Source organism: Odocoileus virginianus, chromosome 15, assembly GCF_023699985.2.
Source record: "Odocoileus virginianus isolate 20LAN1187 ecotype Illinois chromosome 15, Ovbor_1.2, whole genome shotgun sequence".
NCBI classification, from domain to species: Eukaryota; Metazoa; Chordata; class Mammalia; order Artiodactyla; family Cervidae; genus Odocoileus; species Odocoileus virginianus.
Genome location: NC_069688.1, coordinates 65,975,285 through 65,995,884, shown reverse-complemented (window position 1 = coordinate 65,995,884; position 20,600 = coordinate 65,975,285). Strand labels below are relative to the sequence as shown.

At 39.4% G+C, this 20,600-nt stretch overlaps 1 protein-coding gene across 4 annotated transcripts in view; it reads right to left on the bottom strand.

The window, feature by feature from the left end:
• The window catches only part of MTBP (MDM2 binding protein), a 72,466-nt gene that overhangs the window by 29,923 nt on the left and 21,943 nt on the right, over positions 1-20,600 (bottom strand). For all 4 annotated transcript variants that reach the window (XM_020872093.2, XM_070477495.1, XM_070477494.1 and 1 more), the window contains 3 exons: positions 9,697-9,870; positions 8,396-8,503; positions 1,196-1,351 (listed from right to left, as the gene is read on the bottom strand). In XM_020872093.2, coding sequence (XP_020727752.2) covers positions 1,196-1,351; positions 8,396-8,503; positions 9,697-9,870 — 438 coding nt within the window. The remainder of the gene's footprint in view (positions 1-1,195; positions 1,352-8,395; positions 8,504-9,696; positions 9,871-20,600) is intronic.

Sequence of the window (20,600 nt, the reverse complement as noted above, 5' to 3'; positions counted from 1 at the left end):
AATTATTCCCCTAAATATTACAATATAAATTATTAAATTTGAGTATACAATCTATATAAATGTAAATGCCATAGGCTAAATGTTAAGGTACAGACAAACATTCATATATATAACAGGGGAGTGACTTGGTGACTAAGCATGCACGCAGATATTAACAATGGTGATAATGACAATATAAATGACAGGTCACAATTTTTTGGAGATGATTACATTCTAAGTGTTTTATAGGACTCAACTCAGTTAATCCTCATAATTACCCTAGTAACTGGGTAATATCACTATCCCCATTTGAAACATGAGGAAACAGGCCCGGAGAGATTGAAGAACCTGCCCAAAGACATTCAGCTGAGGTCTGAACCCTGGCTGTCCAGCTCCAAAGGCCTGAGCCTTTAAACATGGCACGAGACACTGTGCTTATATTTTGTTTTCCAACTAGATCATAAGCCTGATGAAAGCCAAGGACAGCCACTCCCCCAAATTTTTTATTTTTTGTGTGCCTTCATGGAATCAAACAGAGAAATGGCAGACAACAAACATTATTATCAACTTGATTCTATGGCCATTTTCTTATTAATATATGGGATAAAAATGATTTTCACAGAATAACAGCAAAAAATTATCCTATACATTTAAAATGCCAGGCAAGCGTTAAATGCTTCCTTTTTAAATCCTGAAGAGCTTCACTCTATGCAAATTCATCACCAGAACAGAAAGTAGGAAAATAGAAAGAAATTGCCAAGTTAAAATAGAAATGACTTCCTGCTCCTTCAGTAAGTTTGGTGACTTCCTGCTAAAACAAATGGCAAGTGTGGAGCATCTTATTATATGTAGTTTTATCTACATTAAGTTTACTAAGTTCCGCTTTTCTCACCTTATGAAAATATAGCTTAATAGAAATCCATCCATTCTAGCAGCTTAGTAAAAATTTTAAGAGGAATTACCTTAAGGTGCTTCTCCTGCTCAAAAACAATTATACAGAACGTGCTTAATAAAAAGTGTCATCAGAAAATTTCCAATGTCTAAATGATGAAAAATATAACATATTGATATTTACACAGATACTTATATACACAAATATATCACTACTACAATCTGATAGATTTTGATTTGATCAATACATTTTATAAGTTTTAATAATAACTCTCATAAATGCTACACACAAAAGGACTACTATTTAAAGTAACAAAAAACTTACCATTTAACATATTGGAGGTTTTGTCTGTCTTTATTAGACTTGTTTTTGGAATAACAGCATCAAAATGATCTAAAAAATGTTCCCTTGTGCGTGTTAGCAGACTTTTGAGTTCATCCACAGAAATTACCTCACGCTGCTTTGCCAACTTTCCCCTTTCTATAAGACAACAAATCAATATGATTAACAATATAACTGTTATTTTCAACCCTTTGAGCTCATCTACTATCTTTTAGGGGAAATACTTTCAAAAGTAAAACAAATGAACTTCTCCAGCAAATGAACATTCCTGTGTAGGCCTGTTTTCCTTTCAGTCCCATTTGAAGGTAATAGAAGAATTTTCAGTTATGTGAAATAAACAAAGTAATTTGTTAACACTAAAAGGTGAGCAACAGTCAAAACAAGTTTACAGAAGTTTTCAGAAATACACCGCAGAGCATGAGGAATGGCCTTATGTTGGTGCTTACGTGAAAATAAAACCTGTAACACGTTCAGGTAAACGTGGTGGTTTGGTCATGTCCATCTATTTCCTCTCCTACTCAAAACTCAGAATCACAACTGAGGAATAAAAAAAGGACAACAAAAGAATAAACACTAAACGATGCGGTTTCCAACGAATTTTGGAGGATAAGATGATGGTGGAGTGGTGACGGAGTCAGCAGAGCAGAGAAGGGCTCAGCCGCAACAGGAAGGGCCCGAGTGGAAACAAGACCGACAGCGGAGGTCCCCAGGCGGCAGCCCCGGAGCCAGGTGACTCTGCTCTCACTCCGGGGAAGAAACAGAAGAGGAGTCGTCTCAGATCACAGCATATCAGGAGCGGGAGATGGTGAAGGACAAGGAGGCCTGGCGCGCTGCAGTTCATGGAGTTGCAGAGTCGGACACGACTTAGTGACCGAACAACAAAAAAGGTGGTACTGATGCTGGAAGGTTAGACTACAAGATTAAGTAAGAGTCTACATACCGAAAGGTCAGACTTCCAACCTGGTGGCCAGAAAGACAGCAGCTACAGATGTCCCACTGAAAAGATGAAAGGATTCTCCCTTTGAAAAACTGAATGCCCCAGGAGAAAAGAGCTAGATACTGACACTACCGTGGAATTAAGGATAGGACCTCACAAACAAAATGTTGAAATAGTTACTCCACCACTCTTGAAGCTTGCCAATTATATTAGAGTGACACATAAAATTTCCCAGTTAAAACAGGACAGGGGAAAAAAAGTCACCAGATATTTAGCGAAAGGGGTAGAGGGGATAGGGAACTCTGCATTTCATGGTCTCCTGTTCAGACACGTAAGGAGTTCGATTCAGCAATGCTTCCACTTCCTGCTCCCTCCCACCACCCACCAAGCTGGTCTGGGAAAGAAAAGAGACACGTTCTGATCAGGACTCCCCTTTCCAACTTCCACCTGAGTGAGCAAATCCTCGGGATGCTCGCCCTCGGTAATTGTGGTGAGAGCCCTGTCCCAGCAGGCCTGATCGGTGGTTGCCCAGCTCTGGCTGTCATTCAGGGAGTAAATCCAGATCTGGGTATATGCAGCAGCAAACCCGTCACAGCTCTAAAAAGTCATGTCCTTCAATCCAGGAATTTATCTCCATCAGTGTGTTTCTTAAGTTTATTTCTCAGTTGGCTCTAAATTTGGGAAACAAGTATTATTTACTAGGCCCCTCCAAACTAAAAACCAAGTCTGGGATGAAAAAGAAAGACTAACGCACGAAAAACAAAAAAGGAGCCCAGCAGCAGCAGAAGCATTCCAGGCAACAAAGAAAGTCTGCCGGGACTGACACTCTCATGAGGACGTCTCTGGGGCTGACGCCTGCACCGTGGGAGACTCGAATTTGATCCCTGGGTCGGGAAGATCCTCTGGAGAAGGAAATGGCAACCCACTCCAGTTTTCTTGCCTGAAAACTTCTATGGACACAGGAGCCTGGCAGGCTACAGTCCATGGGGTCACAAGAATCAGACATGACTCAGTGACTATATCACCAAACCACCAGTTAATATTCTCACAGAAATAATAAAAGATACTATACTCATGAAACAAGTACAGGATGATCTGATAAAGGAACAGTCAATGAACAAGAAAATATTTTTGAAAATTAAGCACAGGAGAGATCAAAATTTAAAAATACTGCAAGACACCCCCTAGAAACTAGGACAAAAAGATAATAATATGGAAATAGGAAAAAAGAGCAGACATTCTATCCAAAAAAAGGTTATTATATAACCAATAAGAGTTCTAGAAAGAAAAAAGTAACCGGGAGAAAGAAAATTCTATTAAAGAAATAATAAAAATTTTCAGACTTAGGAAATGTGAATCTTGTATTGATGTGGCTCATCAAGCACACAGCTTAGTACACTGGAGAGCGGAAAGCAGGGGGCACACACATTACGATTCAGAGTAAAGCTTCCAGAAACAAAGCTTCTGGGGGTAAAAGTTCTGAAAGGGGGCAAAAGCAAACTAAAAACAGACCACTTCAAACAGACTAGTATGAGATTTGTCAACAGGGACAGAGCAACACAAAAAACAATGGGACAGGGACTTCCCTGGTGGCCCAGCAGTTAAGACTCTGTGCCTCCACGCCAGGGAGTGTGGGTTCAACCCCTGGTTGGGGATTCCCCCTATCAAGTGGCAAAAAAAATAGATGAGGGGACAATGTCTTCAAAATTCTGAGGGCAAACAATTTTTAACCTGGAAGTCCAGAGAATTATCAATCTAGTAAAGATATTTTCAGACATGCAAGAGCTTGAAAACAGTATGCCCCAAGAACACACTTTTACTGAGGAAGCTAATGCAAGATATGAGCCAACCAAACAAGGGAGTAATCCCCCCCACAAAAAAAAAGGAGGTCAAGGGGTCTAGAAAATAGGAGATTCCAAAAGAAGAGAAGAGGAAAGAGAAGTCTCTAAGATGTCAGTAGGTCTAAGACACATTTTGTTCAAAATACAGTAAAATATGAAACACTCCAGAAAAAAAACTATGAGAAATAAAAAGGAACTGTTGTGTTTGAATATACAATAAATTTAATGACAGGTGTGTGGCAGAAATGTTGGAGGGTCTGGAGAAACATAAAAGTATTTTTGCCTCTACAGAAGAATGGGCAAATTAAAAATAAGGTGATTATCAACCACAAGGAAAACAAAGATTATACAAGAAAGGAAAATTGACCATCATATACTACATGACTCAGTAGTAAATTTACAGATAGGTAGGTAGGTACGTGGGCTTCCCTGGTGGCTTAGATGGTTAAGAATCCGCCTGCGAAGCAGAAGACCTGGGTCTGATCCCTGGATTGGGGAGATCCCCTGGAGGAAGGCAGGGCAACCCACTCCAGTGTTCTTGCCTGGAGAATCGCACCGACAGAGAGGAGCCTGGTGGGCTACAGTCCACGGGGTCTTAAGAGTCAGACACGACTTAGCAACCAAACCACCACCATCACTGACCTATGCCTATTAAAATCGTCAATTATGTTACAATACTGGGCAATGTGGAAAGCAGGATATGACTTCCTATTGACCTTAATGACCAAGCAATAGAGAGAGAAAATAGATGAGGTTTAACAGGGTTTACGAGCAGAGTAATTTACCTAGGTGAAAAATAATCCCTACACAGATGAGTCAGTAACACAAGTGACGGATAAAGATCTGGGAGAAAAATATTGGACTAAAGTGTTAAAATAAATTCACAAAAGAATGCTATTCCTAAAACAAGTGAGTAATAACTCAGGACTTAGTAAAGAAAAACAGAGTGTAAAATGTCTAAAAATATCAGCAGAATGAACACCAATCAGGTTTGCACCAGGTTCTATAAATTTAAAAACAATGTGGGGAACTCAGAGTTGTGACCGCAGTCCTGGAGCGATACGACAATATTGCTATTTTGGAATCTGTTCTGCATCACACAGCAGTTTTTATTTAAAAATTATTCAGCGTTCTTTAACCTTTTCATTTTTCTTTTTTATTTTCTTAATATTTTATTTGGTTAAACCGGGTCTAAGTCGTGGCACATGGGATCTAGCTCCCTGAGCAGGAGTCAAACCTGGGCCCCTACACTGGGAGCCCGTCTCAGCCATGGGACCACCAGGGAAGCAGGTGAAACAGGATATTTAATATTTAATATTTCTAATTATAAAAGTTTACAAATTACAAAAGATCAGTTAAATATAAATTATAAAATTTAAGTATCATTCCAAATGTCTATATCTAATTATCTATGTGTAGTTAAAAATTAACATAATTTTTAAGAATAAAATTTTCATGCAAACTTTCCCAGCTGCTCATTCTAACTCAGTAGTAAGAGAAATATTGGGGGAGATAGTAAGTCTACCCCAAGTCTGAATAATAATTTTGAAAAAAATTTTGAACAACCTATTGTTTTCCAGCAGAGACTACAACCTGCGTTGATATTGAAACATTAATTTTTACTTGAAGAAAACTTTCCTATTCATTTTCATCAGGTATAAATTAACTACATCAATTTAAATTCTTTTATATTTATATTCACTTCTTTGAAAACCACTGAAAGAAACACTAAGATTCTCTTACAGGGGAAGCTTCATTTGTTGTCATTCTCCTCTATCTTCAGAGATACATGAAATCTGAACAGATGCACCTTTGTGCCCAGATTTTCATTCAGTGCTAACTCTCTGGGTAAAGGAGAGACTGGCTCCGCAAATAATTCCGTCAAAATGGGTCACTCATCTCAGCCAAGATTTAAGCTTCAGACTGCACTTGGCCAGTGCACGGGTATCCCCAGAGCTGACGTCTCGCGCAGCTCCTAGCTCTGAGGCTTCCTTCCAACCTCCAGCCCCCTGCATGTCCTTGCCCAGTGCTGAGGCCATCCTTGCAGCTCCTGCCTGGGTTATAACTCAGCTGCTGGTGCTTCCACATTTTCAGCATTTATTTAGCACCTCCCTTTCCCCCCTCCCTGAAGCAGAGCTCCCAGTCACACCTATAGGCAACAACTTGATTCCCTCCCCAGCCAAGCAGGAGGGATGGCCTCACCCAGAGAGACGGACCGGCTTTAGGGGGCTGCCCGCTCTCCGCTCTCAGTTTTCTGGCTGGAAGGGTCGGGAAGAGAGGGGGAGATGAGGGGGGGGAAGATGCTGAAGGAACCTGGCTTTTAGGAGCTGCCAGGGGCTCATGGCAAAGGTTCAAAGCCGAAAGAGGGGTTTAGTAGGGCTACAACAGAGTCAGAAGTAAACAATACTAAGCATGTAGATGTCTGAAACATAGGGGTTTTATCCACAAAAATTTCAGCTTTTTTTCCTTTTAAATTGAATTATAGTTGATTTACACAGTGTGTTACTTTCTGGTATGTAGCAAAATGATTCAGAGACATATATATATATTCCTTTTCTGATTCTTTTCTATTATAGGCTATTACAAGGTATCGAATATAGCTCCCTATGCTACATGCGTTAGGATCTTGTTGTTTATCTATCTACCTATATATGTATATATATACATATGCATAAATGACAGTCTGTATTGCTAATTCCAAACTCCTCACCCACCCACCCTCGTCCCTGCTCTGCGTCCTCCTTTGGGGACCATGAGTTTGTTTCCTGTGTCTCTGAGTCTACTTCTGTTTTATAAATGAGTTTATTTGTATCATTCTTTTAGATTTCACATGTAAGTGATATATGACATTTACCTTCTGTCTGACTTCATTTAGTATGAGAATCTCAAGGTTCATCCATGTTGCTGCAAATGGTACTTTCTCACTCTTTTTTATTGTTGAGTAATGTTGCACATCCTCTGTCCACTCGTCCGCCGATGGACAGCTAGGTTGCTTCCATGCCCTGGCTACTGTAAACAGTGCTGCTATGAGCACCTGGGGTATGTGTACCTTTTTATGATAGTTTCCACCTTTTCCAGATACATGCTCAAGAGTCAGAGGTGCTGGATCACGTGTAACTCTATTTTTAGGTTTTTTCTTTTTTTTTTCTATGGGTTAATACATACTACCTTTTATTGAAACTAATTCACCTTTCTCCATTCTATCATTTTCATAGTCAAAAAAAAGTTGTTTGAGGAGTTCAAGACTACACAATTACTCTGGCTTTGTACAAATGAAAAAGTAGTAATTCTTACACAAATTATTAAGACCAGGTATACTAAAATGATTTTCCACTGAATAAAATGAACTACTGATGCCAAAATATTTTTAAATGCTTTTAAAGAGTGATATTTTTCATTTTATAGTGTATGTACTTAATCATTTTTTCTATATGCAACTAATGAAGCCTCACAATTTGAATCAAGTTTTTAGAAATTCTATATTAATTAGCTTAAGTCCATATTAGGTATTAATGAATGATTATTTATGACAACAATGTTAAGATTGACAACCAAGTTAACATTTAGAAACAGAGGAAAAAATCTTAAATACAACCCTAAAAAAGTGTCAATTTCTTGAAAAAAGAAAAACCCATGATCCAACCTGACTCAATATATGCAATGTGCTTAGTTATGATTAAAGTCTAAGAAGCAATGCTCAAGTTAATTAATTTCTCTAGATTTGTATTTTCTTCTGTTTGCAATCTCTATCTTCCTCTCCTCTAGCTAAAAGATATAAAGAGAAATTTTGTAAAGATGACTACATTAACCAGAAAGTATCCTTTCTGGCATACAATTAAAAATAATGAGAAACTAAATTTTCCTGGGCAAATATTATTATAAATGGTAATAGCAATATACAAGCAAACAGGAATATTCTGAATCTGGTGGGAAAAAAATTACAGATCGTTTCTACCCTCCATCACCTCTATTAAGAACGTACTTAGTGCCACTGAACTGCACAGTTAAATATGATTAAAATACAGTATGTTTTATATTATGTGACTTTTACTGTAATAAAAAAATTTTAATTAAAAAAAAAAGATTAGGAGACTGACCACCTAAGACCTTGCGCACACAGTAATTTTGTCAGCAACGCCACCCTTGCACCATTGCCATAAAACCTCTCATCAAACTCCCCTGGGTTGGGACACAGTTTTCGAGGGCAGGAGTCCACTGTGGCTCCTTTGCCTGGCAAAGCAATGAAGCTATTCTTTTCTGCCTCACCTTCTGCAAAAAAAAATAGTTCTACCAGTGAGTATCATATCTAAAAAAAAGTATGTAAGAAAAGTGTTAAAATAAAGTGTTAGGTCTGAACAAGCCAACATTCTTACAACAGAATGAAATGCACACATGATTACTTACTCAGACATTCCTTCAAAGCCAAAGCCTGAACACAGGCTAACTGTTTTTCTCTCTGTATAAGCTGCTCCCTGGAGAAACTCGGAAGTGACAAAAGGTCAAGAGGAAAACCTAAGAAATAGAAAAAAAAAATAAAATCAGTATTAAAGATGGTTTATAACAACAATTAATATACAGTTCTCAAGAAATGTGTTAAAATGTAATTAAAAGTCAATTATTTATCTTTCTTCATCTTGCATATTTCAAAGTAAACAATAATAAATGAACAGCAGAAAATAAACATACTAAGTTATTTTGCATTTTAAACTTTGACCTGCTTCTTAAATTCAGAGAATTTAGGTAGCAGAGCAGAATTCCCTCCACTACATCTTCTTCTGCTTCAGCTATTGAAACCGCCACACAAAACAGTGATGGACTATAGGAGTTGGTCTTCAAAGGTGGCCTCCCCGCCCCCGAGAATCAGGTTCTGCTTCTACCTGCCGTGTAGACCTTCCACAATGAATCTAGGTGACCCCAGGAGACCAACAAGGCACAGTAAAAGTGACAATGAAAGACATAAGTCATAGAAAGTCTTACAGTTTCCTAGAACACTCGCTCTAAGAGAAGCTGACAACCATAAAGAAATCAGACTTCCGGGAGACAAGCTGTTGCGAGGAAGCCCAGCTGGCTGGAGGATGGGTGTGTGAAGAGGAGATCAGCTCAATCTGATCCAGCCACCCCCACCCAGGCACCAAATACGCAGGGGAAGAGCCAGCCTACACACCCAGCCCTGTGAAGTCTTCAAATGAAAAGAAGCCCCAGTCATGTGTGATGGCAGTCAGACGCGGGCCTTCAAAACAAAAACATCCAGCTGAGCCCAGTCAGCCCCCAGGACCACGAGACCTGGTAACAGACCGTCATCGTTGGGCCACATTTGGGGCAGTTGGTCACACTGTGATGGAGAAGCCAAGCATGGAGCTTGGAGAGTAGAAAAAGATGAGCAATAAAGACGCTGGAGAGAAAATAAATAACAATGAGACGTAAATTCTAGAAAAATAATTTGTGTAAAGTGGAAAATACTAAAAATTTTCCTGTTTGGAACTGAAGGGGTGACCTGCTACATTTTAAGAAGTATGATATGTAAAGGATAAATGCTCTGCATTCTATATTGTTCAAATATGTTATAAAATATTTAAAATAAAAGCAAATTTAGGGAAAGTGAAATGGAGTTTGAAGACAGTAAGTTCATTAAAAACCACATAAGTTAACTATTTACACAAACGGATATAAAAATGTTTTGTTTTCCCTCTAAAGTTAACACTCACTCAATTTGGTTTCTTCTGTCATTGCTTTCATCTTTCCATGAATTAAACTGAGTGCAAACGAGCCATTGATCTGGTTGGCTGAGTAAATCAATGTGGCTTTACACTTTCCATTGCCATTACCTTGTATTAAGAGGTAATAGCTAGAACTCTCTCCTTTCACTTCAACATCTGGAACTAAACAAAAACAATTATCTTGTTAAGCATGTGAAAATTCAGCAGACAACATAGCAGAATCATACATTTGATCCATTGGATATAATTACATTTCTATGTTATTTTAAAACAAGGTATCACCCAGTATATTTGGGACAGCAGTTGTTCTTTTAACTGAAACTGAAAGTCACTCAGTCGTGTCTGGCTCTTTGCAACCCCATGGACTATACAGTCCATGGAATTCTCCAGGCCAGAATACTGGAGTGGGTAGCCTTTCTCTTCTCCAGGTGATCTTCCCAACGCAGGGATCAAACCCAGGTCTCCCACACTGTAGGCGGATTTTTGACCAGCTGAGCCACAAGGGAAGCCCTATGTATTTATCATTTTTAAAATTTATTAACTTATTCATTTAACTGAGGAAGCTGTTAAAGCAGAGACTCATAACAAAAATGATACTCACAAAGCATACACATTTTAAATTAAAACTATGTATACTCATTGATTAACTTTTGATGTGGCTCTTTAGAGTTCTATTACATCTTTTCTATATATTCACACCCATAATGTATCAACTACTATTTCCAGCTTTCGTTTCTTTAAAGAGGAATAAGCTGAGCCCTGAACGCACACACAGCTCCACTGGTGGGAAAGGAGTGCACACATGCTCAGAGCTAGTTTCCTGCTCCTGCACTGTGCATCCATAATGTATTTTACAGAGGGAGTGGACAGCACTCATTAATCTGGCACGCCAGTAACTCGAAGGTCAGTTAAGACAGCTAAAAACAAATCAAGTGATGGCTATAGTGAAGGTCAAAGAAAAACTGTGAAGCCTACGATATTAAAAATAGAAATAGAAGCCTTTCTGCAGAAGATGAATTGGACATAAGCATTTATTTTCACTATCTCCTGAAATTCCATGAAATGAGAATAAACTTAAAAATAACAGAGAACTACAAGAGCCAATATCTGAGAGAAGAGACAGCAGCAACTGAACTCTGAAAGCAGGAGAAAAGAGAAACAGTTGGAAACAGACTTCAGGCTCCCAGCTGCTAAGCTAAGAAAAACCACAGAGAAAGTTTGGAAGCAACAAAATTTATACTACAACCCCTGACACGGGACTCTGGGATAGCATGGGAAACAAAATGATGGTGAAACAGTGAAACAGGCTGAAAGTCTGTCTTAGAGCTATTTGGCATCCAGATTCCTCCACATTCTGTGCAGGCAAATGACTGTCCTTTCCCCAACCCAGGAGACTAGCAGTTATTTTCTAGAGAAAATAAAACAAAATGTCTCCGGTCTGGGAGATATAAGACAGAGCTTAGGGCTAAAATTGATTCTGCATGTATTAAGTGAATGCTGGTATACTGAATACTGAGGCCCTTTACACTTCTTCACCCACATAATTTCCAGAATTTTGGAAGCCAGAGAGCAGAATCGAGCTCTCTTTTGGAAACATGGTCAGTATTAGTGGGCTCTGTGCTTCATCACCCAGTCGGATCCGACTGTGCGACCCCGTGGACTGTAGCCCACCATGCCCCTCTGTCCGTGGGGTTCTCCAGGCAAGAACACTGGTGTGGGCTGCCTGCCCTCCTCCACAGGATCTTCCAGACCCAGGGATCAAACCTGTATCTCTTATGTCTCCTGCATTGGAAGGTGGGCTCTTTACCATTAGTACCACCTTAAGTCTCTAAGCCACTTATTAATCGGGTTGTCTCCACACTACTGAGTTGTAAGAATTAAAAAAAAAAAAACCTGTCCATTGTAAGATAATATGAGTGAAACGATCTCTTAGTCAGTAGATTAAAAAATTTTTCCTTAGCAGAGTTTTTCAAAAAGCGGACAGGTGCATTTATTCAAAAAATTTAAATTTTGGTGCATTTATAGGTTTCTTTTTTTTAATATATCATCCATTTTGTATGTTTTCTTACAGAAGTTTTAATACTTTTAGTGCTTGCATTCAGGCATATGTAATTTTACATATATGTGTGTAATTTTTGAGTTTCTTTATATGAACATTCAATTATCCCAGTATGTGTTAAAAGACCATCGTTTTCTCACTGGCATCCCTGTCTATTCTGCTCCACTGACACATGGATATTCTATCTTGATTCTTAGCTTTAGAGTGAGTTGAAAATCAGTTAGTATAAATTCTTGTAAGTTGCTCTTCCTTTTCAAAATTGTTTTAGCCGCTCTAGATCTTTGTAATTTCATGTAAATCTAGTATCAGTTTGACAATTTCTATGAAAAGGCCTCCTTTAATTTCATTAGAGATTAGATCGAATCTATTCCCTGTAACTCAGATGGTAAAGAATCTGCGTGCAAGGCAGGAGTCCTGGGTTTGATCCCTGGGTCGGGAAGATGCCCTGGAGAAGGGAACGGCTACCCACTCTAGTGTTCTTGCCTGGAGAATCATATGGACAGAGGAGCCTGGTGGGCTACAGTCTGTGGGGTCGAACCGAGGCGGACACAGCTGAGGGACTAACACTACTACACCACTGCCATCCATCAGTATGCAGAGAAGGACCATTTTAATAATGCTGAGTTTTCTAAACTATGAACACGCCGTATCTCTCCATTTACTGTTATCTTCTTTAAAAGCTCTCAGTAATGTTTTGTAGTTTTCAGTGTACAGGTCTTGGACTTTCTGTTAGATATAGTCCCCTGTGTTTTATTCACTGATTTCTGGTCTAATTTCCTTCCTTCTACTTATCTTGAATTTAGTATTCCAGCTTCCTGAGGTTAATGTCAATTTTAGATCTTCCTTCCATTCTAACGTAAGCATTCAGAGCCCTCTCAGAGCTGCAATGAGGGGCTTTTCATATGTTTGTTTCTATTTCCATTCAGTTAAAATTATTTTTTTAATTTGACCTATGGGCTATTTAGAAGTGTGCTTAAGTTTTAGTTTCCAAATATTTAAAGTATTTCTCAGATTTCTTTCTGCTGTTGCTTTCTAATTTAATTCCACTGCAACTGGAGAAAACGTTGCATATTATTTTTATCCTGTTAAATTTACTGAGCCTCGTTTAATGGCCTAACAAATATATAGTCTATCCTGAAGAAAGTACCATCTGTGCTTGAAGAGAACAAGTATGCTGTTTCATGCTATGATTAATAAAAGTTAATATAGTAAAGTTGGTTGACTGTTTTCACTACTGAACTTCTAGCATCTAGAATAATGCCCTGAACACAAGGAGCATACAATAAATGTACATTTTCGCTGACTGAAAGAATACTTTGTCTTTGCCACTGAAATCTCTTCCAAAATCTTTATCCAAGTCCTTTACCTCTTCTCAAGGGCAAAATTATTTATAAAATCAATTACACTGAGTCACCTTAACCTTGGCAGTTTCAGCTCTATTTTGAAACACTTTTATCCCACTGATTGGAGTATGAAGAAGGCACAAGCTTCCTCAATGCAAAGTACTTTATTAGTCCTAATTAATAATTTTTTTTTTTGCTGAATATCTTCAAAATGTTTCCTTTCAAAAGAATTCCAATTTTGAAAAAATGTGGCAATAGAACTCAGGATGGTAAAATGATCACACATTACCAGTAGAAAGACTTGGGTGGAAATTCTGACTTCACCCTGTGACCTTAGGCAAGTCTCCTGATTTCTCTGTACCTTAGCTTTTTCATTCTTATATAAAATTAGGCAATGATCAACACCTAATTTTTTGACAATTTCATAAAACATCTCTGTGAACATATGGTGTACCAGGTTCTTTTCATTATACAACTGGCTTTTTAATACAAGTTTAAATATAGAGGCCTTTCTTCAGAAATGTAGTAGGGTTTAGTTACTTTCATTTCTTTCCATAATTCTTTTACATTTTCCCCAGTACCACAATACTCTTGAGAATTCCACAAAAAATCACTTTTAAAAATCATTCTTTTGCCATTCAATTTAAGCATATTTCAAATTGGGCACTGTTCTATTTTCAGTTCAGTTCAGTCAGTTCAGTCGTTCAGTCGTGTCTGACTCTTTGCGACCCCATGAACCAAAGCACGCCAGGCCTCCCTGTCCATCAGCAACTCCCGGAGTCCACCCAAACCCATGTCCATCGAGTTGGTGATGCCATCCAACCATTTTATCCTCTGTCATCCCCTTCTCCTCCTGCCTTCAGTCTTTCCCAACATCAGGATCTTTTCAAATGAGTCAGCTCTTTGCATCAGGTGGCCAAAGTATTGGAGAGTCAGCTTCAGCATCAGACCTTCCAATGAACACCCAGGACTGATCTCCTTTAGGATGGACTGGTTGGATCTCCTCACAGTCCAAGGGACTCTCAAGAGTCTTCTCCAACACCACAGTTCAAAAGCATCAATTCTTCAGTGCTCAGCCTTCTTCACAGTCCAATTCTCACATCCATACATGACCACTGGAAAAACCATAGCCTTGACTAAATGGACCTTTGTTGACAAAGTAATGTCTCTGCTTTTTAATATGCTGTCTAGGTTGGTCATAACTTTCCTTCCCAGGAGCAAGCATCTTTTAATTTCATCACTGCAATCACCATCTGCAGTGATTTTGGAGCCCAGAAAAATAAAGTCAGCCACTGTTCCCACTGTTTCCCCATCTATTTCCCATGAAGTGCTGGGACTGGATGCCATGATCTCAGTTTTCTGAATGTTGAGCTTTAAGCCAACTTTTTCACTCTCCTCTTTCACTTTCATCAAGAGGCTTTTTAGTTCCTCTTCACTTTCTGCCATAAGGGTGGTGTCATCTGCATATCTGAGGTTATTGATATTTCTCCCAGCAATCTTGTGCTTCTTCCAGCCCAGCATTTCTCATGATGTATTCTGCATAGAAGTTAAATAAGCAGGGTGACAATATACAGCCTTGACGTACTCCTTTTCCTATTTGGAACCAGTCTGTTGTTCCATGTCTAGTTCTAACTGTTGCTTCCTGACCTGCATACAGGTTTCTTAAGAGGCAGATCAGGTGGTCTGGTATCCCATCGCTGTCAGAATTTTCCACAGTTTATTGTGATCCACATAGTCAAACGCTTTGGCATTTTAGGTCAAATTATATGAATTTTTATATTTAACAATTTTTGACATACCACAGTTCAAACTAATACATATGTAATATATGCATTATACATATCCCTTGATTTCCTACATTAAACCTGAAGAACTGATAAAAACTGGAGCACAAATTTTGGTTCACACTGCAGTCCATTCAAAGTCTTTCTTCACTTTTCCAGACAGCAGTTACTGCTAATTAGAAATACAATATATATTTCACTTATTATTAGCAATTATTTTTGAGTACCTATTAAGTGTCATGACTTCCCTGGTAGCTCAGAGGGTAAAAAAATCTGTCTGTAGTGCAAGAAACCTGGGCTTTGATCCCTGGGTCGGGAAGCTCCCCTGGAGAAGAGAACAGCTACCCCCTCCAGTATCCTTGCTTGTTGAGTCCCATGGACAGAGGAGCCTGGTGGCCACAGTCCATGGGGTCCATCAAGTGTCAGGCACTGCTCCAGGCACGAAGAATAAAGCAACGAATAAAAGTAGAAAGTCCACCTTGTCTCTTCTCCTTCCCAGTGAGGGGAATGAACACAAATTCGGTCTATCAGATGGTGGGGAGCGCTTCCCAGGTCCCACAGACCTGGGAAGAGGAGGGGCTGTCAGGAGTAGTCTCTGCAGTCTTAGACAGGAGAGCAACGAGCAGGTCCTGAATGAGAAAGTGACTTTGGAATAAAGGTTTCCCCAAACTGAGAGACCTAGCCAGTCTGGGTAAAAACTGAACCTGTGACCTCCATCACCGTATAAGCTCCCCAAGAGCACGTTCTTTGTTCAAGTTACTGGCGGTACAGCATGTAAACCGCACCTAGTATATTTCAGCTGCTCAGTAAAACTCTGTTGAAAAACTTTAGTATTTCATGCATATACAAATACTTATAAATGCTTACATTCACACACCTGAACAGATGTTTTTACTACAAATGGTAGCAATAATAACCTTTGCATGTGTCTTATTTATGTAATCGCTCCTGGGAATTATTTCTAGTTGGTTGCTACTAAATGCAATGCTTTAGTAAGTAAGACTTATAGCTCATTCTCCGTTTCTATTTTATAAGTCACAGTGTAAACTCCAAAAGAGGAGAAGCATGTCTGCCTTGCTCACCACCAATCCCCAGACTGTAGTACTGTCCCTAATTCACAGCACCTTCAAAGCATGAACAGAAAGGCATGATGGAATGAGTAAGTAACAAGGTCATATAAGTACAAAATCAGGGAAGAGTTTTAGCAAAGAGTATAAAGTGTAGTTTGGAGGAAAGGGAACATGGAAGGCAACATCAGAGAACAGCTGGGCATGATTCAATAGGTTGTGGGGAAACAGTTTTGATTTAGAAGGTTGATCTGACAGTTCATATCTCATCTGGCAGTGAGAGAGGCTACTGGTAGGAGCGCCACAAAAGGGCTATGATGTGTTCCCACGTAAGAGGCATCAAACTTACACTAGCTAAAACTTGGGTCTCTACAATAGAAGTTTTGTCAGTGGGATAATTTCCCCTACAGGAAGGGTTATGAGTAAAATAAAACTTAATAATCAACTGTCCAATTTGATTGTTTTTACTTCTAAGATTAAAAAAAAAATACTGCATAGTGTCAGCTTAATCAGCCCTTAATGATACAGCCTAATCAGTAATCAACAATCTGCCTTCAAAGACGGTCATGTGAAAGATGTCTAATTATTTTTCAGAAGTTACCAATATGAATCCCCAAATTTTAAGAGGGGATAAAATAAAAATCAAATCAAACCAACTGAGAAGGTATTTTCTTAAGGGCTACAATAAAAACCATGAGGGGGGAAAAATAACTAACAGTAAATTCTAAATAAAAAAATTATCTTGGAAAAAATTACAAGAGAAAAAACAAATAAAGGGCTGTCCAGAATACACTCAAGTTTAGTTAAGAGATGTTGGTGTTCAATCCATGTTAATAGCCTTAAATACAGGTAATAGTGAGAAATCGATAAATACTATACTATCCCAACATTTCATGTAGTAAGGTGAAACTGACTCTTCTGCCATCCAGTAAGTCTATTTCTGACTTTGTTTTAGCATCCGCCAAAACCACAAGGTATACACATATTCCCTGTGAGCTGAGAAGGGTTAAAGTCGAATTTATTCATGAGCTAGTTCAGTGCAATAAGCTACATTAACAATGTCTGTTCCTCCAAGAAGCCTCCATAATGTTCTGTGAGGGTGTACACCCTGGAAGTATCCTCCACTTCACTTTCACCCTGCCAGCCAAAGGGATTTAAAATGATTTTTCAAAGTGCCTGCCTCATTTGGCTATAAATTTCACAAAGAAAAATACCATGCCTCTATTTCCTCAGGTATAAGAACCTAGCTGGACTCCCCATTATTTTCCACATCTTGCACCATATTCTATATCATGTCATAAATTGTACTTCAATATTGATGTTAATGATTATAATTTTTTCCAGTTTTCCAACAACCATTTCCTCCACTATACCTTAAATTCAGGTATTTCTAAAGGTTCTACTACCTGTGAAGTCTAGTTCTAGCCATGCTGTCTATGTGTTTCTTTCCAACCACACCTAAGGTTTCCATGTTACCTTCACTCATCCGTGGAGGGCTGTGACATCGGCAGCTTCCCAGGATTCAGACCCTGATTGAGTCACCTCCCTCTTGAATCTGGCCCATGCTTGAGAGTAGCTTTAAATAAGAGAACACAGCAGAAGTAACACTGGCCAGTTCTGGGAATAAGCCTTAAAAAGTCCTGGCAGGCCCAATTATTGCACATCTTGGAATCTTGAGTCATCATGTAAAAATTTTAGCTAATCTGCTATGGAGATCACAAGATAAAAGCACGTGGCAAGGAAAAGGCACTGACACCACATGGAGAACACCCCTCTTCCTGTGTCCCATTTGAGGCCAACCCGAAAACAAGCCACAAGCTCAGTGACACCACACCTCAATCAGTGAGCGCTGGTCAGACGGGCAGGACAGCTGCCCAGGTGAACCCAACTCCAATAACTGTCTGCTCTTCTAAGCAAGTCACTTAGGCTGATGCTCTGTTTGAGTTTGGGAATTCTCCAGGCCAGAATACTGGAGTGGGTAGCCTTTCTTCAGGGAATAATTTCAAACCCAGGGATCAAACCCAGGCCTCCCACATTACAGGCGGATTCTTTACCAGTTGAGCCACATAGAGAAGGGAATGGCAAACCACTTCAGTATTCCTGCCTTGAGAACCCCATGAACAGTATGAAAAGGCAAAAAGATAGGACACTGAAAGATGAACTCCCCAGGTCGGTAGGTGCCCAATATGCATCTGGAGATCAGTGGAGAAATAACTCCAGAAAGAATGAAGGGATGGAGCCAAAGCAAAACAACACTCAGTGTGGATGTGACTGGTGATGAAAGCAAGGTCCGACCCTGTAAAGAGCAATATTGCATAGGAACCTGGGATATTAGGTCCATGAATCAAGGCAAATTGGAAGTGGTCAAACAGGAGATGGCAAGGGTGAACGTCGACATTTTAGGAATCAGTGAACTAACACGGACTGGAATGGGTGAATTTAATCCAGATGACCATTATATCTACCACTGTGGGCAAGAATCCCTTAGAAGAAATGGAGTAGCATCATAGTAAAAAAAAAAAAAAAGTGCAAAATGCAGTACTTGGATGCAGTCTCAAAAACGACAGAATGGTCTCTGTTCATTTCCAAGGCAAATCGTTCAATATCACAGTAATTCAAGTCTATGCCCAACCAGTAATGCTGAAAAAGCTGAAACTGAATGGTTCTATGAAGACCTACAAGAACTTCTAGCACTAACACCCCAAAACGATGTCCTTTTCATTATAGGGTACTGGAACGCAAAAGAAGGAAGTCAAGAGATACCTGGAGTAACAGACAAATTTGGAGAATCTCCAAGGCAAGTTTGGCCTTGGAGTACAGAATGAAGCAGGGCAAAGGCTAACAGACTTTTGCCAAGAGAACGCACTGGTCACAGCAAACACCCTCTTCCAACAACACAAGAGAAGGCTCTACACATGGACATCACCAGATGGTCAACACAGAAATCAGACTGATTATATTCTTTGCAGCCAAAGATGGAGAAGCTCTGTACAATCAGCAAAAACAAGACCAGGAGCTGACTGTGGCTCAGATCATGAACTCCTTATTGCCAAATTCATACTTAAATTGAAGAAAATAGGGTAAACCACTAGACCATTCAGGTATCACCTAAATCAAATCCCTTATGATTATACAGTGGAAGTGAGAAATAGATTCAAGGGATTAGATCTGATAGACAGTTCCTGAAGAGCTATGGACAGAGGTTCATGACATTATACAGGAGGCACGAATCAAGACCATCCCCAAGAACAAGAAATGCAAAAAGGCAAAATGGTTGTCTGAGGAGGCCTTACAAATCGCTGAGAAAAGAAGAGAAGCGAAAACCAAAGGAGAAAAGGAAAGATATACCCATATGAATGCAGAAATCCAAAAAATAGCAAAGAGAGATAAGAAAGCCTTCCTCAAGTGATCATGGCAAAGAAACAGAGAAAAACAATAGAATGGGAAAGACTAGAGATCTCTTCAAGAAAATTCAAGATACCAAGGGAATATTTCATGCAAAGATGGGCTCCATAAAGGACAGAAATGCTATGGACCTAACAGAAGCAGAAAATATTAAGAAGAGGTGGCAAGAATACAGAGAAGAACTGTACAAAAAAGATCTTCACAATCCAGATAATCACGATGGTGTGATCACTCACCTGGAGCCAGACATCCTGGAATGTGAAGTCAAGTGGGCCTTAGGAAGCGTCACTATGAACAAAGCTAGTGGAGGAGATGGAATTCCAATTGAGCTATTTCTAATCCTAAAGGATAATGTTGCGAAGTGCTGCACTCAATACGCCAGTGAATTTGGAAACCTCAGCAGTGGCCACAGGACTGGAAAAGGTCAGTTTTCATTCCAATCCCAAAGAAAGACAATGCCAAAGAATGCTCAAACTACCGCACAATTACACTCATCTCACACGTTAGCAAAGTAATGCTAAAATTCTCCAAGCAAGGGTTCAGCAGTATGTGAACCATGAACTTCCAGATGTTCAAATTGGATTCAGAAAAGGCAGAGGAACCAGAGATCAAATTGCCAACATCCACTGGATTATTGGAAAAAGCAAGAGAGTTCCAGAAAAACATCTACTTCTGCTTTATTGACCGCCAAAACATTTAACTGTGGATCACAACAAATTGTGGAAAATTCTTGAAGAGATGGGAATACCAGACCACCTGACCTGCCTCTTGAGAAACCTGTATGCAGGTCAAGAAGCAACAGTTAGAACTGGACATGGAACAACAGACTGGTACCAAATAGGAAAAGGAGTACATCAAGACTGTATATAGTCACCCTGCTTATTTAACTTCTATGCAGAGTATATCAAGAGAAATGCTGGGCTGGAGGAAGCACAAAGTGGAATCAAGATTGCCAGGAGAAGTATCAATAACCTCAGACATGCAGATGACACCACCTTTTTGGTAGAAAGTGAAGAAGAACTAAAGAGCCTCTCGATGAAAGAGAAGAGTGAAAACCTTGGTTTAAAACTCCACATTCAGAAAACTAAGATCATGGCATCCGGTCCCCATCACTTCATGGCAAACAGATAGGGAAAGAGTGGCAGACTTCATTTTCTTGGGCTCCAAAATCACTGCAGATGGTGATTGCAGCCATGAAATTAAAAGTCGCTTGCTCCTTGGAAGAAAAGCTATG